Source organism: Trichomycterus rosablanca, chromosome 17 (assembly GCF_030014385.1).
Source record: "Trichomycterus rosablanca isolate fTriRos1 chromosome 17, fTriRos1.hap1, whole genome shotgun sequence".
NCBI classification, from domain to species: Eukaryota; Metazoa; Chordata; class Actinopteri; order Siluriformes; family Trichomycteridae; genus Trichomycterus; species Trichomycterus rosablanca.
Genome location: NC_086004.1, coordinates 5,325,542 through 5,350,329, shown reverse-complemented (window position 1 = coordinate 5,350,329; position 24,788 = coordinate 5,325,542). Strand labels below are relative to the sequence as shown.

The window sequence follows — 24,788 nt, the reverse complement described above, 5'->3', positions numbered from 1 at the left end:
TCCACTGTTTTCGACTGTCAATAGAAAAATTGTGTCCTTGCATTGCTGTGGATTGTTACTACGCTCATTATGTTGTTGTCTGCAACAGTATAAAGTGTTTTAGACTGTTCTAAACTGCAGACACGTCTCATTTATTTGGCAGGTTCTTCCCAGTGCATATTTGGTCCTCCTCTCTTCATCTTCCATCTGTTTGTGTATTTTTTACCATATTGAGGAAACCTCTCTCATCTGTTAAAACTGTCATGCTAACGCTAACTGGCTGACTACTTAATCTGCACGGCGCTCCATAGCAAGTTTAGCGCAGTGGCGGTTCTAGGGGGTGCCAGCGGGGGCCACTGCCCCTGTGACAACCAGCTTGGCCCCCCTATAGTCCCCCTTACGAGTGAGTTGTTGATCGGTTTGCTAGAAAGCATAAAATCTGTGGAATACAGTATATGTAACTCAAATTGAACATGAAAAAGAAAAGGACTGAATAAATGACATTTAAGCAGAGCAAATGCCTTAAATGGTGATTCTTTGTTGATCTCAAGAAAATAAAGACTAAAAACTGCGTAAATAAAATGTTGAATTTTATTGAATATCGACTGTTTCCTCTTAATGCCCACAATGCATATTTGGGCAGAAAGTAATTGGCCCCTCTAACATAGCCTCTGGCCCCCGCCTGGCCTCCGCCTGGCCCCCCCCTGGCCCCCGCCTGGCCTCCGCCTGGCCTCCGCCTGGCCCCCACACCTCACATGGTCTAGAACCGCCACTGGTTTAGCGGTAAACAATATTATATGATCTGCTGCATTTTGAAGCCTACAGGTGTTAAAATGAACTATGTTTATGGTATAGCGGAATTACAGACGGTATACCGAATGTACCGTCATACCGCCCTGCCCTGTGATGTCCTTTGATCGTGCCCTTGTGTTGGGTTGGGGTAAGGGAGTGTGGTGCAGTTTGAGACACGAGCCTGAGGAATTCTTGCTCAATGAGGACGAACGAGGAGTGAAACGTGGGGCAGAGAAATAGGTGGTGCGCTCGGCACACGTGGGTGTTCACAGGTCGCTCCGATCAGCTCCGATTGGTTCGGATGTATGACGTCTGTGTTGAGCTCCTCCCCTGATAGGCTGGTGTAATCGTAGCACGGAGAGACGCGGCTGGTTTTTTGACGCGCTCCGCATTCGCACTGGAAGCGAGCGCAGGAAGGCGCGGCTCTCCGCTCGTACGCTTCTCTACACAATAAACGCACTGAAGAGCAGCACGAAGTGTGCATTCTCTTAGGCTGGGAGAGCTGATAGTCTTTACAGGAATTCGGTCGTTTCTGTTTTCTGTTTTTATTTGCTTTGCTTTTGTTCTTTAAGAAAGCCGACATTTAAATCCCCTCCGTTAACCCGGATTGCCCTGCGCGGACCTGCACTGATAGGAATAAAGCATTGTGCTGACGTGCGGACACCTTGGAATATTATTCCCTACCTTTAATCGGAGTGACCAAGGAAAAACAAGCCAGTTTTTTTGGTCCTTAATAGCCACCGGACCCGACTGACCGATACTGTTCTGTCCGCGCCGCAGGCTCTCGAATGGACCCGCAGCCGAGCGCGCCACCGATGAACCTGCACATCCACTCCACCACGGGAACGCGCTTTGAGCTGTGCCTCCCCGCTGAGGAGACCGTGGAGGGGCTTAAGAGGAGACTCTCCCAAAGACTGAAGGTGCCCAAAGAGAGACTCGCCTTGCTGCACAAAGAGACGTGAGTAACTCTGTAATGATAATAATCACTACAGTTCTAAAGACCAAGTTTGGAATAATCTAATAGGGCAGTGGTAGCTCAGCGGTTATGGTACTGGACTAGTTATCGGAAGGTTGCCGGTTCAAGCCCCACCACTGCTGCCACTGTTGGACTCCTGAGCAATGTTCTTAAAACTAAATCGCTCAAAATTGTGTTCAGTCATAATTGTAAGTCGCTTAGGATGAAAGCGTCTGCTAAATGCCTAAAATGTAAATGTAAACTAACCCCTACAAAAAGAGTTCCCCAAGGGTCTTCCATAAAGAACAACCTCTTTCTGAACTCCAACAATAACCCCAGGTCTAATAATAGCACTTAACTAATTCTAATTGGATGCAAATACACGTGATTGTTGTGCATGGTATTTTTAATACTGTAATAATTAAAATGGTTTTGGTATAATCCGGCTCTGACCTAACAAAGAGGCCGTGCAGCTCTCATCATGAGCCCTCTCACCAGTCTAACCTAACACAGAAAGGAGAAGGTTCCCATAACCTTCTTCCAATATGTCTAGTTTAGCTGAACATGTTACTGAACTCAATCATTTACAGACACAGAGGGTTCTTTGTTAATTCAAATAATATCTGTACCTCAGCAGGGTTTCCTGATCAGGATGTTCTCTAGTTGTCACCCAGGCAGACCGGGGAACACTATATGGTGCTGTAAATCAGACCCCTGTAGGTCAATTTATCTCCTCACCCACCCCACTCCATTAACAAATTCTGCAGTGTTGTGCTGCAGTGATGCTGGTTTTTGTGTCAGGTTTCAGAGGTCATTTCTGTGTGCCTGCTTTCTCATCATTTTCGGCTCGGTTTTAACTGGAAATAGACTCGCTGTGCCTCATCTCCACTCGCAGCTCTGAAGTGTAAAATATAATTGAAAAGACCCCCCATCTGCCCGTTCCATTAACAAACCCTTACAGAGCTGACTTAATAGCTGCTACGTGCATAAGCCTGTTACTTAGACAGGGCTCATGTTAAAAGTAAGCACTGTGGGTTACACTCTAAAGTACATGTTGTAAATAACTTCCTATTTATCATTAAACAGTGGATGACTTAATCATTGACCTCCGGTATTATTTGTCTGACTGAATCCCAAATATGTGTTCACACACACACACACACACACACACACACACACACACACACACACACACACACACACACACACACACACACACACACTGGCTTCTCTTTAATCCTTAAAATTTACAGGATGTGTTATATAAAGTTATATAAATAATAATAATAATAAATGCATAGATTAAGGGACAGTGGTAGCTCAGCTGGACTAGTACTGGATCAGTTGTCACTTTAAGCCTGTTAGGACTCTTAACCCTCAGCTGCTCAAACTGTATTCATTCCTCAGTGCAAGTCATTTTGGATCTGTTAAATGCTAAACTTTTGCAGCTGTACCACTGTGTTGTAGCTTTGCATGCAGGGCATTCTGATTCATGCCTCTCGAAGCTCTCTGTACATTTAACTATGTGCATACTGTCTCCGATCTGTTCTTTCTGTCTTTGGACCATATTTAGGGACTGTGTGTTCCACATTCAAGGCAGTCCAGGGCTTTTGCTGTGGAAATCTCAAATGTAAATCTGTCAGAGTGATCAACCACCAGTTCTGTTTTTTGCTTTATATGCTGTAATACATTTATTTTGGTGAAGGATAAGCTTCCGGAATTAAACCTTGAGCAAACACTTGTATGTGTATGCATTGCAAAGCCTCCTAATCCATCTGGATGGGTTGCTTGATTAGAATAAGCATGGGTTGGCCTAGCTCGAGTGGAAACAGGACAATAAAAGTGCCCCACGGAGTTTCACAGTGTGGCAGAATATTCATCCATAATGTTAAAAGGGGGGGTGATGTTAATTTTGGCGAGCTGCGATGCCTGCCTAACAATAACACAAAGGTGGCAGAACTGGGAGGGGGGCGAGACAGAGACTCTTTGTCACTTGCAAATGACCCCTAACAGTTGCATTGTTTTCACCTTGAATCGGGCCAATTTAACAGCCTCGATGGGTAATCACCACCAAATTACAGCACCTTTTAAAACCCAGTGCCCTGCTTAATGGGTTCATCTTGAGTTATGTGCCTTCGGGCAAACTCCTGCATCCCTTTGTTCAGTAGGTGGTGATATTTAGCATGTCTGTATCAGTGTGGGTTTCCCTGCTCCATCGCTGCAATAGTTACTCTCTGTTATTAATCTGCTTTATGTAGAAGTATCAGTTTGATTTTTTTACTGAATTTAACCTGCCAAACTTAGTCAGTGGTGGTACAATTAATGCTTTTTGTACTTGTACAGCAAGTTGACAAACTGGTAGTAGACTGTGTCTGCATGTTTAACTGGTTGATAACTGGTCCTATTTTCTAGCATGGACAAAATTTGCATCATAAACACACTGTATTTATATTGAATGTCACATTGCATGGTAAATTCATGGTATTCTGATGCTTGTGCACTGCTAATGTTTACGACTTTCTCTTTTTTCCAGACGCCTGAGTTCAGGAAAGCTTCAGGACTTGGGCATAACAGATGGGAGCAAGTTAACTCTTGTACCAACAGTTGAAGCAGGTCTAATGGTAAGGAGTCTACCATTGTCATGAGTCAGCCATTCTCCTGTTGATGTACCTCTAGTGAAATGTGTTTTCAAAGTATATGACTTAAATTTTTCTTTTTTTTAGTCTCAAGCATCGAGACCCGAACAATCAGTCATGCAGGCCTTGGAGAGTTTGACCGAAACACAGGTAAGCGAAGTGAAATTTTTACACTAGATACACAAGTTATACACTATGTAGACACCTGACTAATAAGTGGATTTGGTTTAGTCACTCAAAGCTGGCATAAATAAATATTTGGCATACAATCATTGGCAGCCATGCAATCCCCATACTCACATACTGGCAGTAGACTGGCTAATACTGAACTTTCAGTGTTGCACTTCCGTACAGTGTGACAATTTAGTCACTGTCATTTTTTGTTTTTGACCCACTAACGCTCCTGAGACTCAATGGATCCCAATAGTAGTGCTTTAAATTCTAGAAGAAGTTGTAGCAGTGTTTTTATTACTTGAACATGCTTTGTCCTGTCATCATAAAAGCACAAATAAATTGTATGGCTCAGACTGGTTTTGTTGGAAAAGCAAAGGGACCTGAAGCAAAAGCCATCAGAGCCAAAGCTAACTGATCATAAAAAATAAATTTTCATATTATGTACCTATAATCAAAACATGCATTAAACCAGCTAGGAATTGGTCACGTTATAAACAATAAATGTTCCCGTATCAGAAATGAGTCAGCTTGGTTGAGGAAACACCTTTGCCTCCACCATCAGGTCGCTTTATTGCCTCTCTCATATTTGGTCCAAATATCCAAAGTAAAAGATGTGGGTGGGTCACCACTGCTCCTATAAACAGACGTTTTTATATAAGTCATCTTTTGTTTCTCTAGACTTGGTTTGTTTTAAAGATCCACCTGGGGAACAGGATGTTATTGTTCACTTTTAACTCAGTGACCTCCACATGCTTAGTATGCATATTTTAAGAAACACCCTCCAGTTTCCTGGCAACATGGCGGAGCCGAGACAAGCCTAGGCAGGCTTTGTATAGCACCCACTTCAGAAAGACTTGGTCCCCTTATTAAAGACCACATGCTCCTTCTTGAGTCAGATGGCAACCAAGAACACTAGCAAATAAATGCTATGCTTTTGCTGTGGTTCACAGTATTCCAAAGTTAGTTGTATATATGCTATGCTATATATGTTTAGATCTATGTTGTGTTTGGGCTGTATGCAGGTTTTTTTCTGACACTAAGTTTGAATGTTGATGGTAGAGCAGATTTCGTTTCAGTTCCTCGCTCTACTGTGAGTGAGAGAAAAGTCTGGTGAGGCTAAAGGAAGAAGCTTGTGTGTGAAAGGAGGAGTGAGGTGTTGTGTTTGGGGGTTGGCAGGGAAGTGCACCATTCTTCTCATGCTGCACGCCTTCCTGCAGCAGCTGCGCTGTCGGCTGTTTCCTAAATAAAAGCTTTTTATACAGCCCGTGGCTTCTTCCACAAAGAGTTACTGAGCACCCATCACGCTCATAGTTGTGGTTTATTTTAGAATTTGATTTGTCACCTTGTGAAATGTCCTACTGTAAAATTAGACAAGGCCTTTGTTCATGGTTAAATGGTTAGTCTTTTTGGGTTTATGCTAAACAGCTGAGATAAATCATGAAGGTGTTACCAAAACTGGTATGATTGGTTAGTGTTAGCCCTTGTTTATTTTACTGGGGTTTGGTCACTGGTGCGTCGTTCCCAAGGTGGTGTGATTTCTGAGCATCCTCTGCACTTTTTATCAGTGCTGATCAATTTACGCATGTCTGGTTCCCATTCTTTGTATAACTAAGTCCAGAACAAAGCTATTCAGGTGATGTGTCATTGGCATGTAAATGCAGGTTTTGTGTAAATGTTAGCTGAAAATCACCACGGCAGCCACCGTATAATAAGCCATTTAGCAAAGGGGTCTGCTTTGTTTTTATTTGTGAGTAATAAATATAGTGTTGGGTTAAAGGCCTGTAGGTGGTAAGTCTATAACAGACTCCAGTACTAAAAAACCAGTGTCAAAGGGTCAGGAAGTAATACGTTTAAGAACTATTTTCCAGTCAGATTGTAGCTCATCTTTGTAACAGTCAGTAAATGGAACCAAATCCATATTTAAATAAAATGATGTGTTTTGTTTTGAGAGTTTGACATAAATGTAGAAATATTCCAGTCAGAGCCAGTACGTTTTGTTCCATCCATCCAGGCTGGAGCTATAGGGTATGCAAAGGCGTAAACTAGTTGCCACTTATAAATGGAGTGGAAACCATGCCCACACAGCTCATCTAGAGGATGTGCCAGGGAAATACTGAAGCCAACCTTTTATATAAGCCAATAACTTGGGAAGTAAATGTCTTTTCATACGTCACTTCTCTAAGAACACCATGTGGCTCCGAAACAAGAAAGCAGCATTTTCAGTTCTTCAAGTACCACCCCAATTCAAACCATCACTGACAAATATAACCGACAAGAAAACAGCTTTAATAAAATTCCGCTGATGTTAAATGTAACTTTATGGTCAAAACATGGACCATTTGACTGCTAATTCCGAGCGGGTACACATGACCAGCCTTCCTGGTTTAAATATCAGTTTAAAACTCTGCATTTACTCAACTAATTAAACTGTGTTAAATGGCAAGACCAGGCACTGGGTCAGTCCCACACAACTAATTATGTGTTTGATTTGTCTGACAAGTTTGTACACAGGCAGATTAGGTTTTGTGCTTGGATATGATTCTGCTTGCAGTAACACATGAGAGCCTTTTTACAGTAGTCAGGATTATGCAGAGTTTAGTCACTCAGATACAGTTAGCTTTATGGAAAAGGAAAACCACCAATTATTGGAGTTATGTTTCTTGTTGCTCCAGCCCTGTTATTTAAAGCTATGCTGGTTTTTCATGTCTCATTGACCATCTTGGTTTCCTCCCTCTGTTGTTAAACATGAGGAAAAGAAATCTGAAGCAAGCCTTAGCTCATCCTTATAACCGATTCTATCGAGTAATTTTAATATATATTCTTTCACTTCCCTTAGTCAGGCAGTCTGTGGGTGCAAGAATGCAGTAAGATGGGATTCAAGAGATCTGGAAACAAATCTATAAATGTTTTAAACTGGTGTACTGGTATCACCAACCCTGTGGCAGAATAATGACCAGTGTCATATTCCCTCAAGCTAGAGTCCCCCTAATTGGTAGTCTCTTCACTGTCCTGCCCCTGAAGGCACCCACATTACTCTTTCTGTCCACCGGGAATAATAATGCGGCTAGTTTTCTCAGCTATCACATCCTGCCGGTTATTCCCAGTGATAGATTTCCGTCATAACCCCCACCTGTGTCGGTAACACCCACCGACCCTTCAGAATAATCCAAAGCACTCGCCATTGTGTCTGAAAACGGACAGATGCAAATAGCAAGACCTAACAATATAGGGCGAGTCACCCTCTCCTTTGCCCTTTTCGTCATTCCCACCCACACCACTCTGCCCCGGGCCAAAGCGGGGGAAGGGTCAGAAAAGCAGGATGGGCCCACGTTTCAGAAGGGGCCTTTTTGTTGGATCCACTGTGGTTCTAACGGAGTTCATAGGGACAGCGGTGACTCAGAAAGCTGCACGTTGGCAGGAGATAAAAATAGATGTAGACACAGAGATACTCTGATATCCTTGCTGGGGAACAAAGTATGGCGATTAAAATAACATCATTAAATGGCAAAATAATTATGTGACATATAAGATGACCCGGAAAAAGGATAAGCAGGGAGTTTTCCTTTGATTTCCTTGTTTAGTAAAATAGGGGTGGTTTATCAATGCCCTTCCTGTTCCATAATTGTGACTAAGGCTTGTTTTTGTTTAGACTTTGTCTGGATTTCCAGACCATTTAGTGAAAATACACCCCAAACTTTTAACCTACAATGTTTAGCATTAAGTCAGTATTTGACACATTTTTAATCCACATAGGTATTTTTATAATGGTGTGTATGCGATGCTGACCCACTACACTCAAACTTAGGCTTAAGTTATTATATTGTATAACCAATGAACTTTTTTTTTTTTCAAAAGAGAAAAAAAAGAGGATAAAGATGCCTCCTGCCCTCTAAGATCTATTCCACTCAAGCATATAAAGGTTTTTTCTTAAGGTGACTAAATATTATTACATCCATCAACCTTTTATTTAAATGGAAATGTATTCTATAAAATACAGCTGTGCCTGACTGTAATGGACATTTGAAATAAGTTTTTTATAGCACTGTTCTCTCGCCCGTGTGAGCAAATTGGTTCTGACTCAGAAGGTGTTTAGCCTTCACAGGGCATATTTTTGATCAGAAGGCAGTGCACGAGGGAGGAAGGAAAGAAAGAGAGGACACAGCGGGAGCCAAGAGCAAAGTCTAAGTGGATTGCTTGTTTGTAGCCCTCAAAAAACCTCAAAGAGATTTGATTGTTGCCTTTAGATCAAATATAAAAAGGTTAGGAGATGACAGAAGCTTTAGCAGGCGGCCCATCAGGTATGCCATTCTGGATTTTATCATCATTCAGCTGATCAATTCCAACCATCACACAGTGGGGGTGACCCCATCGCAGGTCATATCTCCCTTGCAGTGAGACCTTGAGCAGATCTTTGAAGATGGCCTTTCAGGATGCAGGCATTGATTGATTTACAAAGGTCTGTTATTGCATTTTGACCTGCTGGGTCTGTTTATGGAGACTATCGGTAGCACCCTGAAGCAATCAAAACCTGCCTGGTAATGCTAAGGATTAATACGCTGAGCTTTGAACCTACAACACTGAATCCCTTTTTGAACCTTATTTTTTGTTATATGTTTTTATTTATTTAACATGTATACCTTTTTCAGTTGCATGTGCTGGAACCAGAGCTGGTGCTCATTAAAGAATAGCTGCATGGTTTTAAACATTTTATTTATGGCTTTGGGAATACCTTTGTTATTTGAAGTCAAATAGTTACCCAACACAAATGGTTATGTACACACTACAATAAATAAAATCTCTATAGTTGCAACAGCAGCAGTGATGTACCTAATAGGCCTGCTATTGAACAGTATTACTCAGTTTGGAACACAGCCCTAGTGTGTAGAAGCTCAAATGTTTTTTAGCATTATCTGTAATTCCTAGCAGACACAAAGGTTAGTCATGGTGGCAAAATGATGGTGTCTCCAAGCTCCAGACTAGCAGCACATTGGAACCATTCATATGGCCACAGATCAGCAGTTTGCCATGGAAAAAAGGCAGAATGGTTTTGGATCAGACATCAATACCATATCTGTGGAAAATGGTTTTTAATCATGTATGGTAGGTCAGTGGATTTTAGAACAATATGGCTTTGGTTTTGTCCAAAGCACCAGCATCTGGTAATAGACAAACTTCAAGTACCCTGATACTGAACCACGTCAGCCTATAGTTTAAAAGGGAAGAAAAAACCCTGAAGAGCCAGAGGCTGAATATCACTGAATATTTCATCAGTGCTGAACAGCTTCTGCGAGCTTCTGCTACCCCCACCCCATCAACCCAGTATCTCATCCCCCAGCCATGCTCTCGTCTTTTTCTACCCTCACTTCATAGCAACGGCAGTCAACTGCAGGGCAAAATACCAGCGTAACAAAACTAAACAGGCAGGCGATGAAAGGTGCAGAGAAGCTAGCTCTAGGCTTCTTCCGTTAAAGCATGCTGTAAGCTGGATTCACACATGGAGATTTAGCACAGTCTGCACTCTGGCTGAAGGTCAGATGAGTTCAAAGACTTTTTCGAATGCTTTGTTGGAGCCCATCAGTCATCTGACCATGTGCAGTAAAGTCAGTGGCCTTTAAAACAATGAGGCGTGTTTAGACAGAAATGTAATCTTGCTTCTTAACACCTAACTAGACTAACTAGGTAAAGTTCAGCATGTTACACCCATGTGTAAAAGCTTTACTAACCTTCACATTTACCAAACACTCCTTATTTTGGTATCTCAAGCCACAAGTCATGCCAGTTTTCTTCATTTCTCTTTGCTGACAGGATAAATGGCTGAGGTCTGCTAGCTGAGTAAGATCATTTTTAAACAGCTACAGCATGTCCTTCATGATAGCGTTTATTATTTTTTGGTTCCCTTTTCCATTTTGTGGTGTACGTGGAAAAACATCTGAGGTTTTCAGTTTTTGGCCGTTTTTAAATATCAGACAAGACAAGGCATTTAAAAAAGAAGTCATTGCCCAGGGTGGTCATTTGTTGTTTTTAATCCAAGAGCTCTCTGTGGTAGGTGATGTATTGACAAGCTGTCCGTGTCCCCTGAATGTCTCTTCCATCTGCACGTTGTCCTTGTCTTTCAGAACCACTTTTGCCGGAGACGGCACACTCTCATTATTTGGGTAGAGTAAGGGCCCGTCGAATGAGTCAGTGGCATTCTTTGGCTCAGTGGGTACCGATCTGCGAAGCTAATGTGGGGTCTGTCAGGCCTGCTTGCCGACTCACAGTCCCAAAACATGGAGCTCCTTGTGGGTTTCACACTGCAGCCCCCATACTGTCGCCACATATGATGTTACTCATACGGTTATTACAGGAGCTGAGCTGTCTGCCTGAGCTGTGTAGGTTGATGCAAATTAAATTTACTGTTTGTCTGACAGCTGTCAATCTGTGCACGGGTCTGTCGGCCCACCACCCTGGGTGACTCATGGGCGACCTTTGCCTGGAGTTTCCCACAGATAAATTTCTCAGGCTTTGATTAGCCATTTTGAAAGCTTTAATAAAATGTTAATAATCATGCTAAGGCAGTGAGATATCTGTTATGTAAGTGATGATAAAGATGCACAAGCAACCGCATCTTAATGCTGAGCTGCTGCGGTAAAGATTACAAAAGTACAACAAAGAAGATGAGGGAGAACTTGATTGTGGGGAGACCCCTCTGAAGTCTAGGGGTTAAAGACAGGTCAGCCAACACAAGCCTGCTCTAAAATTAAAGGATTCCTTGGGCAATTGTGTAAATTTTGGGCAAATGTGTGGTTCCTCTGCACAACCCATGCTCTGCTGAAGTAAACAGAATTGTCGTTTGTGTACACATAGCTCAAAACCCTTTGGTCGTTTCATCGTCTGTAGTGGTCTCCTTTGTTAATTTGATACTTTCTCCTCACAGTCCAGCAGATTTCACAGTGCAGTTCAGGACGTCAGTCCAGTTTGGGTAACATTTCTCAAAAGCATGGCAGCCCAGGCAATTTCCTGCTGGTCTCTTGACCTAGCAGACTTGTCAGAATTCAAGATTATTATTGTATTATTTTGTAAAGCTGCAGACTCTTCATAATAAGGGAAAATAGGGGATGTTACGGTCGGCTGATTCTGTGTTGCTTGACCAAACCACCAACCGTTACTAAAGAAGTCTGAGGGGGGCTAAGATGAGACAAGCAGGAAATTGTTATGGTATGCTGAGCTAAGTCAAGACACGTCTGTTGCACTTCTCATCCTGAATTGTGGGGGACTGTGCCCCCAGGCTTGATTTAGCTCTGCTTTTTGGGCACTCCCAAAATGGTCAGAACTTCCATGTCTGCCCGAGCCCTGAAACAATCGACTATTATGTGACTCTTAGACAAGTGGCTCTGCATCCTGTTTCGGTGGTGGATTATTTAGGCCCGAGGCCAGACAGAGGTTGGTCTTTTGTAGATGCACTGAATGGTTTAGTTCAGCAATGGGGGGAGTATTTGTGTGTGTGTGTGTGTGTGTGTGTGTGTGTGTGTATGTGTGTGTGTGTGTGTGCGCGTGTGCGCGTGTGCGCGCGCGCACTGTTCCGTAATGGTTCTTATTGCCTGAGCACAATTTTGCATTCAGCCGTTTTGCCAAAAAACTAAGTGCTTATGCATTGCACAAGGACATTCCTTAATCCCCCTCTCTCTTCCTGCTTATAGGTCAGTGATTTCCTGTCTGGCCGCTCTCCTCTGACCCTGGCCCTGCGCGTGGGTGATCACATGATGTTCGTCCAGCTCCAGTTGGCAGCACAGCACTCTGGCAGCCAGCAGTCTCAGCACCGGCATCTCATCTCGCGTAGCGGCTCTGACACCATGACCGGACATTCAGCAGCCACTGTGCCAACCACTGGCCTTCCGAACAGAGTCTCTCACAGTGCCCACCAGCACCAACACACACACCCACACCATTTACATACATCTCTTCAACCCAGTCCCGTTAGCCCTGCAGCTTTCCCACCTTCCCCTACCAGACAGTCTATACCCCCTGTGTACTCCACCTCAGCCTCAAGACACTGCAGTACCCCACCCCGGTCCTCGCCTCTTCCGGACGGCCTCTTCCGCTCTCAGCAGCCGCAATCAGACTGCCACAACTCTGCCAACATCCCTCCAGGGCCCTGTCCTGAGGTAAAGCAATCAATCAAAAAATAAATACAAATTCCACAAGAATACAATAGATCATTAAGTTCATGTCTACTTAAACTAGAGTAGGAAATGTCTACTGTGGAAGCACTTATGTAAGTCGCTCTGGGTCAGAGCATCTGCTAAATGCCGTAAATGTAAATTAAGTTTAGACTCGCCCTTGTTTACCACAGGCTAACTGCACCACTAAGACGGCAAGCAACTGCGGCACTCCCTCACGTTCTCGCAAACCTGGTGCTATCATCGAAAGCTTTGTCAACCACGCTCCAGGAGTCTTCTCTGGAACATTTTCAGGTACTTTAAGTTCAATTTAAGATCTAATCTTGACTGATTTATTATTATTATTATTCAGGCTTTAACCTTTGGTTCTTCCCTCTGCAGGCACTTTGCATCCAAACTGTCAGGACAGTAGCGGTCGCCCAAGGCGTGACATCAGCACCATCCTGCAGATCCTGAATGACCTTCTGAGTGCCACGCGCCACTACCAAGGCATGCCCGCCTCCCTCACGCAACTCCGCTACCAGACACAGTGCGGCGGTGCAGCGTCCCCGACGCCCTCTCCGCCACCCTCGCCGCCGGTCACCGCCGCACTCAGTGGGCTATCCGCTAAAGCTACCTCTCTACCGACTCCGAGACAGGCATCCCTCCACCCACTGGTGCAGTGCCAGAGTCAGGTCCGGATGTGCAAGCCACCTGGTAAGTAGCGGTGCATTACTTTTTGTGGAAATTGCACATGGATTGAGTCAAGTTAGGAAGCATACTGTTTCTATGGGGGTTCTGTAGAAGAACGTAGAGGAGTAGAGTGAGTTAAAAGGATGCCACTGTTTTGGGATTTTACTGCCTCCTTCAGCAGACTTGTTCCGTCAGGCTTCAGTGGCTGTATTCTGGCAGTAGCAGCACGCCTGCCTGGCTTTGTCTCTGTACTGATGGTGTCAGCTTTCTTCTAGAAGAGAGTAAATGGGGGAGGGATGGTAAGAGATAGTCAGCTAAGATAGCTAGCTAAGATAGCTTTAACAGGCGTGTGGCAAATCTCTTGCTTCTCCAGAAACTGGCATGGTTTACATCAGCCATTGAGGGACAGAACCCAGCTGTTGGATTAAAAAACATATTATAGCTAATGCACAGCCACACTGCGCTGAAAACTTATTAGAAAATATACACCGAATTCTTTTAGAGGGGGTTGCGAATCCTCCCTTCCTCTGAGATAATGCCTAGCTGATCTGCGTTGGCTCGGTTCACTCACCCCCTTCTTCCATCATCAGCCGTCCTTTGTTTTCACTCCCACATTTCCAGTCAATGGGCCATCCTACTGTTTCCACTCTGGCAGGCCAGCACTCTGGCTCCATCTGTAAAAACCATCCAGGCGCTGCGAGCCAGGCCTCCTCAATGATGCCTTGTTTTTCTTTCCGCCTTTAAATAGAGAGATTTATACAAGAAACATGAGCTCACAGAGAATGCTCATTGTGTTCGGAGGTCTGCTGAAGGGGGGAAAAAACCTACTGAGAGCCCATTCATAAAAAAATCATTTACATCCGGGGAGCGAATGCCTACTGTTAATCACTTTGTCCTTGTTAGAGGGAAGTTCAGTTATGGCGAGCAGGTGAGAAGACCTTTTAGCACCTGTTGACCAGCCGTTAAAGTCACAACAGCTACTTTCTTTTGTTAGCTCATAGGAATAGCCTGGAACTCTGTTACGATCTGAATCTCCATGAAGCTATCATGTGTTTCTCTACCTCTAGCATGCTTATGTGAACATAAAAAATAACTGATTTCACCCTCATCCAGGATTCAATATTTGTCAGGCTAGCGAGGGAGTTAAGACCAGATTATGAGCCTCAGGAGGGGGAAGTCTGACCATGAAGAAGGCTTTTCTGATTGGTAGCAGAACTCCTGGGCTTAGTAGGGACTTAGAGCTTCCAGGTCTGTCCTTTTATTTCACCAGGATGAGTAAATACCTCTTTAACCTGCTTTTTTCAAGTGTCTGAAATCAAGAGAAAGAAAGAAACAAATAACAACTGCCAGGAATAAACAAAGACTAAAAATGTATTAAAAGCTACGAGATTCTTTGCTACTAAGCACAACAGCAGGATTAAAAGGGGATCAGACTGGGTCTGAAACGAGGCGAGGGGGACAGTTGGTGGGGAAGAAATACTATTCTCTTCTCCCCTCCCTATCTGTCAGGTCATGTTAGTTAAGTTTGTGTTCGGAAAGACAGCCAGGGTGGTGGTGGTGTTTCAGAGAAAGAGAGAGTGGGACTAGGGTGGGGAATGCTCAAATTCCTTGAGTCACTCCTTTAATCTGCCCAAAAGCAAATGGTATTTGCTCTTGTGTACATTCTGTGGCACGTGAAATGTCAAGCTTTCTGATCTTTGTCCCTTATCCCATCCATGTTTAAACAGCAGCATGACTTTCTCACCTAGAGACTCATCTTGCCACTTTTGCAAATCCCTTTCTGCTCGATCGAGTGCCCCGGGCCACGTTTCTGGTCACTATGGAGCTCTGACCTGGCCACCACTCAATAATTAATTCCCCGGTGCAGCGCAGCCAATGGTGAGGGTGAAAGACGCCCCCGGGTTGCCTGTTAGCTGCCACAAGTCCATAACTGAGCTCGCCTGTTAGGCAGGGCTGTGTAGAACCTCTGTCTGACACTTTATTGCTCCCATATGCAAATAACAGTTATTTGAGATGTTGCCTCCCTGTGGGGTCATTCATGGCATTGCCCTTCATTTCAGGGGGAATACAGACTGAGGGGCCACCCGCTCCCTCAGATAGCTTTCCAGATGGCCGAGCACAATGCTCGTCCTCTGTATTGTAGTCGCGCCGAGCTTGCGATCACCCAGAGGCAGATCTGGCTTTTCTCCTGGCTTTCTTGGAACAAGCTGCAGCTGGATCATGTGACAGAAGAACCCTCTGATTTCAGAGCCCAGCTGGGAACCACCACTGATTGGCCCATGTGAACCTGCAAGTCTACAAACAAAATAAGATTAAGATAAGATAAAGAGTTGCTGGGCACATTTAGTGACTGGAAGTCTTGTTTTGGTAGATACCCGGTAATGCTTGGTCTCCAGAATTTGCTTTTACTGTGTGCCATTGCCAGATAACTTCTAGACCCATTTAATAGAATCTAAACCTTTTCCTTTTTATATGATTAAGAATGAAAGTACTAGGCTCTGATAAATTGTCATACAGTCCATGTATTCTCTACATTTGTTCTACAAGTTTAACACTTGCTTCAGAGCTTTAAAATAAGCATTTTTTTAAAATTCACGTAAGCATAAAATAAGCAATTTTCCTTGCAATCCTACAGCATGAAGCTAATTTGACAAAGTGTTTCCCTGATCACACACATCTTTAAAATGTTGTATAGCAGCTTCTACAGAAAACTCATTTTTTATTTATTGCATGGTATGGCAGAGTTTTGCATCATCCAAGCGTCTGTGCAAATGCGATAAAGGCACACCAGGAAGTCGTCTATGAAAAGGCATCCCCACTGAAGCTAGCCAGTTGATCGGGGGTAGTTTTATACACAACTAATTAGTGCTTCTTTATAATCAAGCAATTCTTAAGCATTTCAAGATTTAATGGTCTGCTTAGCCATTTGGTTGAGCTTACTTTAGGTCTAAATACTTGGGTAAAAATAAGCTGTATATAAATAATCTTGTTTGGGCCACATCTGCTACTTGGTTGACGTGTTAAACTCAAAATTATTAGTAGATGGTTTTAAGAAAACAGCCTTTCTAACCTATATGTCATCTTGAAACTAGCAGCTGAATAATTATCTATGAAAGTTGCATCATTTTTGTGATCATCTCAACTGTTTGGTAGAGGCTCATTAAAAATACTGTGTGCACTGGTGAATATTGATTGTTCGTTGTCCCAAGAAACCAAGAAATGCAAAGAAATAATTTTTTAAACATTATTTTCATGGTGAGACCATTAAAGGGTTAATATCAACCAAGTTCATCCCCAGACTCCAAAAGATTGTGACTTTCCTATAGAAGCAATAAGCCAAATGGTAATTGAGCTAATCTTTAATAAATCAATCGGAAGCCTTCGATGGAACCGAACTCCACTACTCATCTAAGCAAAGCACATTCCCGACCCCTGGGTGCTCTATAACTGACCCAACGCCTGCAGCTAGGCCAGTTGTTTCATTGATTAAAACCCCCTTTTCTTACTCGCTATCTTGGTTTCTACCCTCCCCCTGCCTTCTCTGTCCATTACCATTCCATTCTCCTTCCTCACATAGTGATCTGCATAAGGGCCTGGGCTAAATCCTTCTGCAGGGATCAATATGTTCTCATGCATCATCCTCTTCTCGGATATACAAGCCATCCAAATGCTGTACTGCTTGTTAAATGAAATCTTTAGGGTTCTGTTGCATTGCACTGCTGTTTTTGGGGGATGGGTGTAGGTGGAAGTGGGTTTGGGGGTTGGGGATACGGAGAGGAAGGCCAGGTGTATATGTCATTTTTGGACTAAACAGCTGCATGGAACACAGAAGCCGCCCTGTTTTCTTTCCTTCCCCCACATGGGCTGCAAATCCTTGTGAGTTTGTGTGCATGGTATGTGATTGAGGATACTGCAGCATGTGGCGCACATGCAGATAACACAGCATTAGCCTTGGGGCTTAGTGTAGTAGCTTGGCAGAGGGGGTTAGCAGGGAAGCTTCTTATATCCCTCTATAGCGTGTTGCTTTTTCTCTTACGGTCGCCAATTACAAAAATGTATTCCGTCCACGTCCTGAGCCAAAGCCTCACGTGTATATGCTGAGTCCTTTTCGCTAAAGGAGGAGTCTTAAAAGCATGAAACAATGAAAGAAAGAGGGCATTTTTACTTCTCGCTCCTGCCTTTGTTCTCCTCGCTCCTGCTCCCAGCCCCCACCCGGCTGGCCTTTCTCCCCGAGGCGCTTTCTCCATCTCTCTGCACTCATGTCAGGCAGCACTGCGGGACAGCTCCCAGCCACAACCTAATAATAACCCCTTCTGCCATAAACAGAGCTCGGAGTGTCCCATCAGGCCGCTGCTTTCAGCACGCAAGCTTGCCCATGGCGTGCTAGCCAGTGAATGAACATGCAGGTTAAATCCAGACTCCCCTTCCTATTTTCCTAAGCAGCCGTTTGCTTCCAGCGGCCGTCCTCGGCTTTACCAGCCATATGTGCGAACCGACACAACTCTCAGAATGAAAATGAGCGTTGACGAACACAAAGCACGGCGTGCTGGCAAGCCGAGCTCCTTTGAGCCCATTGTGAGCGCGATGTCGGGCCGCGCTCTGCGTCGTGGTTCTAATGAGATTCTCTGGGGTTTTTTAAAGCTCCTTTTCCTGGAACACAGTGCATGCAAAGTGCATGTGGGCTTTTTGCCTCACGCTTTACATAGGTTCCCCATGAACGTGGAGAACCTGATAGACATGAAAGTGAGTGTGATCACCCGAAATCTGTACCTGCAGCAGTGGGATCGCTGAAAAGGACACATGAAGGGGAGAGACTGAAGCAATAGCATAGTGTTGCCATTTATTTAAGCATATAGGTGACTTTTTTTAAGTAAAGAAGCCAGTACTACCGGCCATACAGTTATCTTACTCTTCTCCATAAAGACGGGTCGTTAAATTTGAACTGTGTCCCATTTTGGGTGCACTTTTGTCTGAGTCAGTATTTGCAGATAACATTGCCATTTAGTTCCTCACATTTAGGTGATACCGAATTTGATCCATTATGGTTTATAGTTTATAATTTGTTCCAATTAGCTTCTTGTACTTGGGGGCACAATGGTGTTGGTGCTATGCAGCTCTGGTGAGTCAGGTTCAATCCAGATGGATGGGCTGCTTTTATTTGTTTCTGGGTGGGGCGTTTTATGCCTTGTGATGGGTCTTGCCTAGGTTGCCTTGTCTTTATTATTAAATTTGTTGGATATGGACTCACCATAGTACTTGACTTGGATAAAGCATTTGCTAAAGATGAATTATTAAAACCCAGCAAAAGGGAAAATGAATTTGTACAAATAAGTTTTTTTTGATCGAGGAGTAATGTTAACACAGAAACTGTTCCTTTGTTACTTAAGCACATATTTAAAACAACAGACCCTACAAAAGTGAATTTCAGTAATACTTCATTGCATGAATAAAAGCGTATTAAACAGAAGATGCATCTTGAACCCTTATAGTTTCCCCTTTTTGTGTTTATATTGGCAGGGTAGGCAGATTGATTTGGGTCTTGCCCTATATCTGATCCCCATCCTATGCACAGAATGCATTTATTGGGGGTCGAATGCCAGAACGTGGGCCCCATCTATAATCCCTTTCTTCTTAAAGCAAATTGGGCTGGGGGGTGGATGTGTGGGGGGCTTTAATCGGGAAGGGGGGAGCGTGCAATCAGTCAGATTGAAGGGGGAACTGGCCTGCTTCGCTTACAATTTCCATTCGCTTGCATTTTCTATTGAAAGCCAATACTGTGTCCTCGCCTAGAGATGGATTGCCGCACTAGAGCTAAGGTTTAATCAATAGGTCTTTTTAATTTGCCATCGATCCCTGTTAAAAGCTACTGCTGCTGCTGCCGGTGTATGTATGTGTGTAGATGTGTGTTTATTTGAGGTGGAGTGCACCCAGTGAAAGATAGTCCGTGCTCCGTATTATTGACATTCTAGCCTGTTATTTCATTATTTAATTCTGGAAAAGATCCTAATGGAGCGGGCTAATAGATTGCGGTTGCTTTTTCCCTTTCCTACCTATGAATATATTTATAAATGAATTTAAGGTTGCGGTCTGATGCTCGGACTAGAGAAAACCCCAGAGTTTTCTCCAATACGTACACTGATGGTTAAAAGTCATTAAGTGATGGGAAGAGAGGGGAAAATGCAAGATATTAACATGTCGAAGAAATTTGAGGATTTTTATCCATGTTGAGCACTCCCTGGTGACTGCAGCTATACGTCCTTCAGGTCTTTTCTTTCAAGGTCACATCCGAACAATCCGATAAGGAAATGGAGTAGTATGATAAAACCCTCGGTGTTAAGATCAGATACTGCGTGTATGTGTGCCAGCTTAGAAAATGTCCTTGGGGAATGCTATAGCTTGTATTTTTAAGAACATTGGCCCCAAATGTGTGGCATTTTTGCCTTTATTTGTGCACTTAAAATGTAAGCAATGTATCGTGTGGACAAAACAAAGCAAAACATAATGCTTTACTGGATAATGGATAATATTTTCACAATGCACTTAATGCTATAATGTTTGCATTAACTGAACATTTGCTAACAGTGTACGAATCAATTATTCAGCTAAGGAACGGGAACTGCAGTACAGATTATAAATAAGATCCACTTCTGATCTGACCCTTAATAAATGCTGAAATATTTTTATATTAGAATAATGATTTTTTTTGGCACTCTTGTCTCCCAGACTGACTAAAGTAACAGCAACCAACTGTTAGCGAATGACTCTACATGTCTACAATGTTGGTTCACTTCCCAAACCCTGAGCCGCCTCAACCTTTAGATTTCACATGATTAGTCTCTGCAATAAAACTGCCAAATCTGCACGTGTTTCTAAATCTGCCTAAATCTGATTCTGCAGGTGACCGGCTGCGACAGACGGAGAACCGGGCGACACGCTGCAAGGTGGAACGACTGCAACTGCTGATGCAGCAGAAGCGTTTAAGGAGAAAAGCTCGCAGGGACTCTCGTGCCCCCTACCAGTGGCTCCCCAACCGCAAGGCCGGGCGCAGCAACAGCAACAGCAGCATGTCCAGCGACGGCTCGCTCGACCTGGACTTTGACGACTCCGTGTGGAAACCCGACGTCAAGGCTGACATGAAGTCCGAGTTTATCATGGCCTGAAACGTGTCTTAATGGAACAGATATGGAGTTTATGTACAGGACCAGGAACAGTGTGAGACTGAGACTCGGTGTTGACTGAAAAAACAAACTCAAAAGCATTTTCTGCTTCCCTTCAGACGTTTTTCACAAAGGAAGTCAAACTGACCTTTTCCCTTCAGCCTGATTATAAAATGGACTGATTTTTTGAATGGCAGAAAAGAACTGAATCAAGAAAGAAGCATAGCAGACTTCAGTGGTGTTGGGTATTTTTTCTCCTTTCCAAAGGTGAACACAGGAATGAAAATCCATCCAGGGCAATTGCAACAACCACAAGTTCAGAAACCCCTTGTTTTCTTTTTTCTTTCCCATAGGGGCATTCACAATTTTCAAGCCATGACACAAATCTTGAATGGGGGTTTAGTTCTTTGTTTTGCAGTTTTTATTACTAGTAATCAATTTACTATTTTGAAACAAAATATGTAGCATTACCCACTTAGCATTCAGGTTTTAATCTTAAGGATGAGGTTTTTTTTGCACATATCTTTTCATAGACTTTCAATAGATGGTAAAACTTGATAAAAAAGGTACATGATCAGCATCGAAACAGACTGGTGTACTGACAGGTTTAAGAGGTTAACACACACATACACACAAACTACAGTGAAACAAACAAGAACGTCTATGCTTAGACTCCTATTACTTAAACCGTATTGGCTGTTTAAAAGCATAAAATAGGGTGATATCGTTTCTTTCTCATTTCTAAGTAACTCCTGATGCCTGTGTTGGATTGGTACGTTTACCACATTGAAAACCATCAAAATTACTCAGGCTTAAATTGTTCCTTGATTTGAAATTCGTTATAGAACCTGCAGTTTCTGTCCCATTAAACATTTAGTCCTGATTTGTGTAAACAGGTTTGCTTTGCAAACCACAAAATGCTCATATTAGCAAGGCTTGCTTTATCTTGTCATTTCTCTGGACTGTTTAACACTTTATGAAGCAACTATAAAAGCAAACAAATTTGCCTCTGCAATTTAGGTGCTTAAGTCTTTAAATGGATAACACAGTCAGACCGTTTTCATGTGATCTAGTTACGATTTTACCCTAAAGCTTAAAAAAAAAGCTGAAGACGAGTCATGGAGTAAATTCTGTAACCAGTATCGACTCTTCCACATTACTCAGTTAGTCTTTAAGTATTTACACATATCAACATTACTTTCTTTTATCACTTAAAGTTTAATGCACAAAAACAACAACCATAAAGCAAACGAGAAGGTTTCAGAAATGTTGCTGCTCGGACGCCTACATACTTTATTTTAGCCTCTCTCCAATTCAATATTAGTCTGAAAATCTCTGAAATACAAGAATGTCTAGCACAAAGAATAAATGTAGATTTCTGACAGGCCGGCTTTGAATTATGGACATTGCTAAGTGTCATTGAAATCCACGAAAGGTTCAGCCCCATCCTTACATATACAAACTATCCTGGCTTGTCTACATAATAGTAATTTCTTAGGAAATGCTTTTGCAAATTGCTCATAAGTGATGGCCCACTTAATTGCCTTCATTCAGGCCCTTCATTCTGTCTGTTAGATCAAGAAAGAAAACAACAGGCCTGCAGCCGTCATCTTCACCTGCTCGATAGTGCCTCACGCCTAGATGCACTAACATCTAATTATTAGGCCTTCCACAGACCCGCTGGTCTGCTGCTACACTGGACTCTACTTTGCATGCAAATGTGTAAATTAGGCAAATCTTTTTGTAGGAAAAAATAATGAACACGCATAATGAATAACAGGTGCTTAAAAAGAAAATGCATGAATGAATTTATGAAAAAAAAGTTGCCTGGCTTTTTAATATGAGGAGACATTACATATCAGTGGCGAACCAAAACCCAGGGCAGGACGCCTCATGTTCTACAGTGTTTATGGATCATTCCTGGACTGTAATGAGCTTTGGAACATTTCTATTTCTGCAAAACTGGGCCCTATCCAGCCAACTCGAGGAGGCAGCAAGGATGGAGGACCAGCGTACGCCCCTACTGACTCGACACCTTTTCCAAGAAGTAAACGACTAAGTTAAAAGAAGACCGCGGTTGCACTCAACGAGTTTGCAATGAGATTACCTGTCTGAATAAAACCTATTTTTTTTAAAGTGGCCTTAACTTTCACACTTGTGGACTGGGGGGATTTAAATTGGGGAATTTTTGTTGTTCTTGTTGTCTATCATTTTTGTGTGTGCTTTTGTCTAAATGTTTCCCTCCAGTTAATTGGGCAATCGTTTCTTAAAGGTGGAGGCTGTAATATGTCAAGGCTTCTGTGCCTTAAAATTGCCCATTGGGAAAAATATTTGTACCCACTGTTGCAGGTCTTTTCTTTGGTACCAAACAAATTCTGGTAGTGCTAGAAAATTTGAGTTTTTTTATTTGCAAATAATCAGCACTACCTGAAATGAATAACCAAGTCCTGAAATGTGCGGTTTCACTGGGGTGTTCCATTTTATGTTGTTCGTCCTTAAAGTCCTAAAGCTACACATTGACTAAAAGTTGTAAAAAGTAATAATTAAGGAAGGTTCAGCTGTAGTGCTACAGCAACAAAGTGCCCTGACTCCTAATGGATTTGTCCTGTAAGAATGAGTTACTACATGCACTTCCTTCCTCCTGGGATTTCAAAAGACAAACCCATAACCATCCCATCAAAAGCATTTTTGATTTCGATATATTTATAAAATATACTCTGTGTGTGCCTCACCTATATGTGAAATGTAAAAAAAAAAGAAGAAAAAAAACCTGAAATGATCTAAGCTTGAGTGTGGGCTTTTTCACAGGAGGGGAGGGTGGGTTTCAAATCCAGTTTGTTGAAGTTCACATCATTTGAGTTGCCTGTTCTTTCTTGTAGCCGACAATTAAAGGTAATAACAAGAGTCAAAAATACAATGTTCTAGCTATAGACCGGTGTAGCACATGTGTGACTGTATTAATTTATAAAACCAAAATGGTAACTGTGAATTATTGAATTATGTATTTCTTTGTGCATTTTTTAAAGTGGGAGAAGGTGAGAGGGGCCGTCACAGAGCCCTCATTTGTTTTTGTGGAATATAATGGACATAATTAAGTTGAAAAAAAAAAACAACAAAAGAAAGTATCTAAATATATTTTTTTTCTTAAGCAATACATTTCAGTGTGACTTGTGATAGGACATTTTCTTTTTTAGGTAATAAATTGAAACGAAGCATAATTATTCTTGTCTGTGTTCATTATATTCATCCAGGATTATAACGTTATAAAACAGATGAATGGTTTCAGCTTCACAGATGTGACAGTCGAATCCCAAAGTGCACCCGTACTTAAACAAACCGCATCATGCCTTCATTTGTTTTTATTAATTGCTTAAACTTGGTCAGGGTCACTGGGAATAAAGCAGCCTGGAAAGAACTGATCCATTACAACTCAACCTGCAATCACATTCACTCTTGCACACTTTGCAGCAACTGAGAAGCCAACCCACCTTTAGTATATTTTGGGAGTTGGAAGGACCGATTGTCTAGAAAAAACCTATTTACCAAATATCAAACTGTCCAAATGTATGTAGACACCCATTGAAAAACATAACTGATATGCGTTTAAATGCATGAAAGCAGAAATCTGATGATATATTTCTGACACTAAAATATAAACACATATTTGCTGTAAACTGACACACAAAAGCAGAAAGTTGATCTTTAAAGCTTCTGTGTGAGAGTAATGAGAAGGTGGCAGATGAGCGTAAATTTTACACTCTGTTCTGACTGCAAATTGCTGCAACTGGTCTGGGAACCAAACGGGGTAAAAGACAGGGTACGCCAATACATTGTTCTGTATAAGGCTACACTTCTGTAAAAAAAAAAAAAACGAAGTCTATGTTTTTACATGGCGTCATCAGCCAGTTTTTAAGGGGATGAGTCACATGACTGTCCAGGTCAACATCCTCCCATAAGTAAAATATGATGATGGTAGCATCATGCTGTGTATATGATTTTAAGCAGTGGGAATGTCAGTCTGGACAGGACTGATTGGAAATAAATAATGCAAAGTACAAAATACAGATCTAGAATATAACCCCCCTCCAAACTGCAAAATATGGAAATAAGTCATATCCTCTGACCCAAACTGACAAAGCAAAATGAAGTGACTAAAAAAGAATGGTCAGAGAACAGATCTTAAAGAATGTCATTACGAGAAACCGGCACGCTGGCTCAAAGGGTAGCACTGTTGCCTTACAGCAAGAAGGTCCTGGGTTCGATC

The 24,788-nt window shown here is 42.5% G+C and overlaps 1 protein-coding gene across 1 annotated transcript; it reads left to right on the top strand.

The window, feature by feature from the left end:
* The first annotated feature begins 1,318 nt into the window (after positions 1–1,318).
* Positions 1,319–23,742, top strand: midn (midnolin). The gene is made up of 7 exons (XM_063013001.1): positions 1,319–1,729; positions 4,260–4,347; positions 4,450–4,512; positions 12,216–12,680; positions 12,869–12,989; positions 13,077–13,391; positions 20,265–23,742. Exons 1-7 carry the CDS (start codon positions 1,560–1,562, stop codon positions 20,525–20,527), a joined length of 1,485 nt encoding a protein of 494 aa, XP_062869071.1. The 5' UTR covers positions 1,319–1,559; the 3' UTR covers positions 20,528–23,742.
* Positions 23,743–24,788: the final 1,046 nt, after the last annotated feature.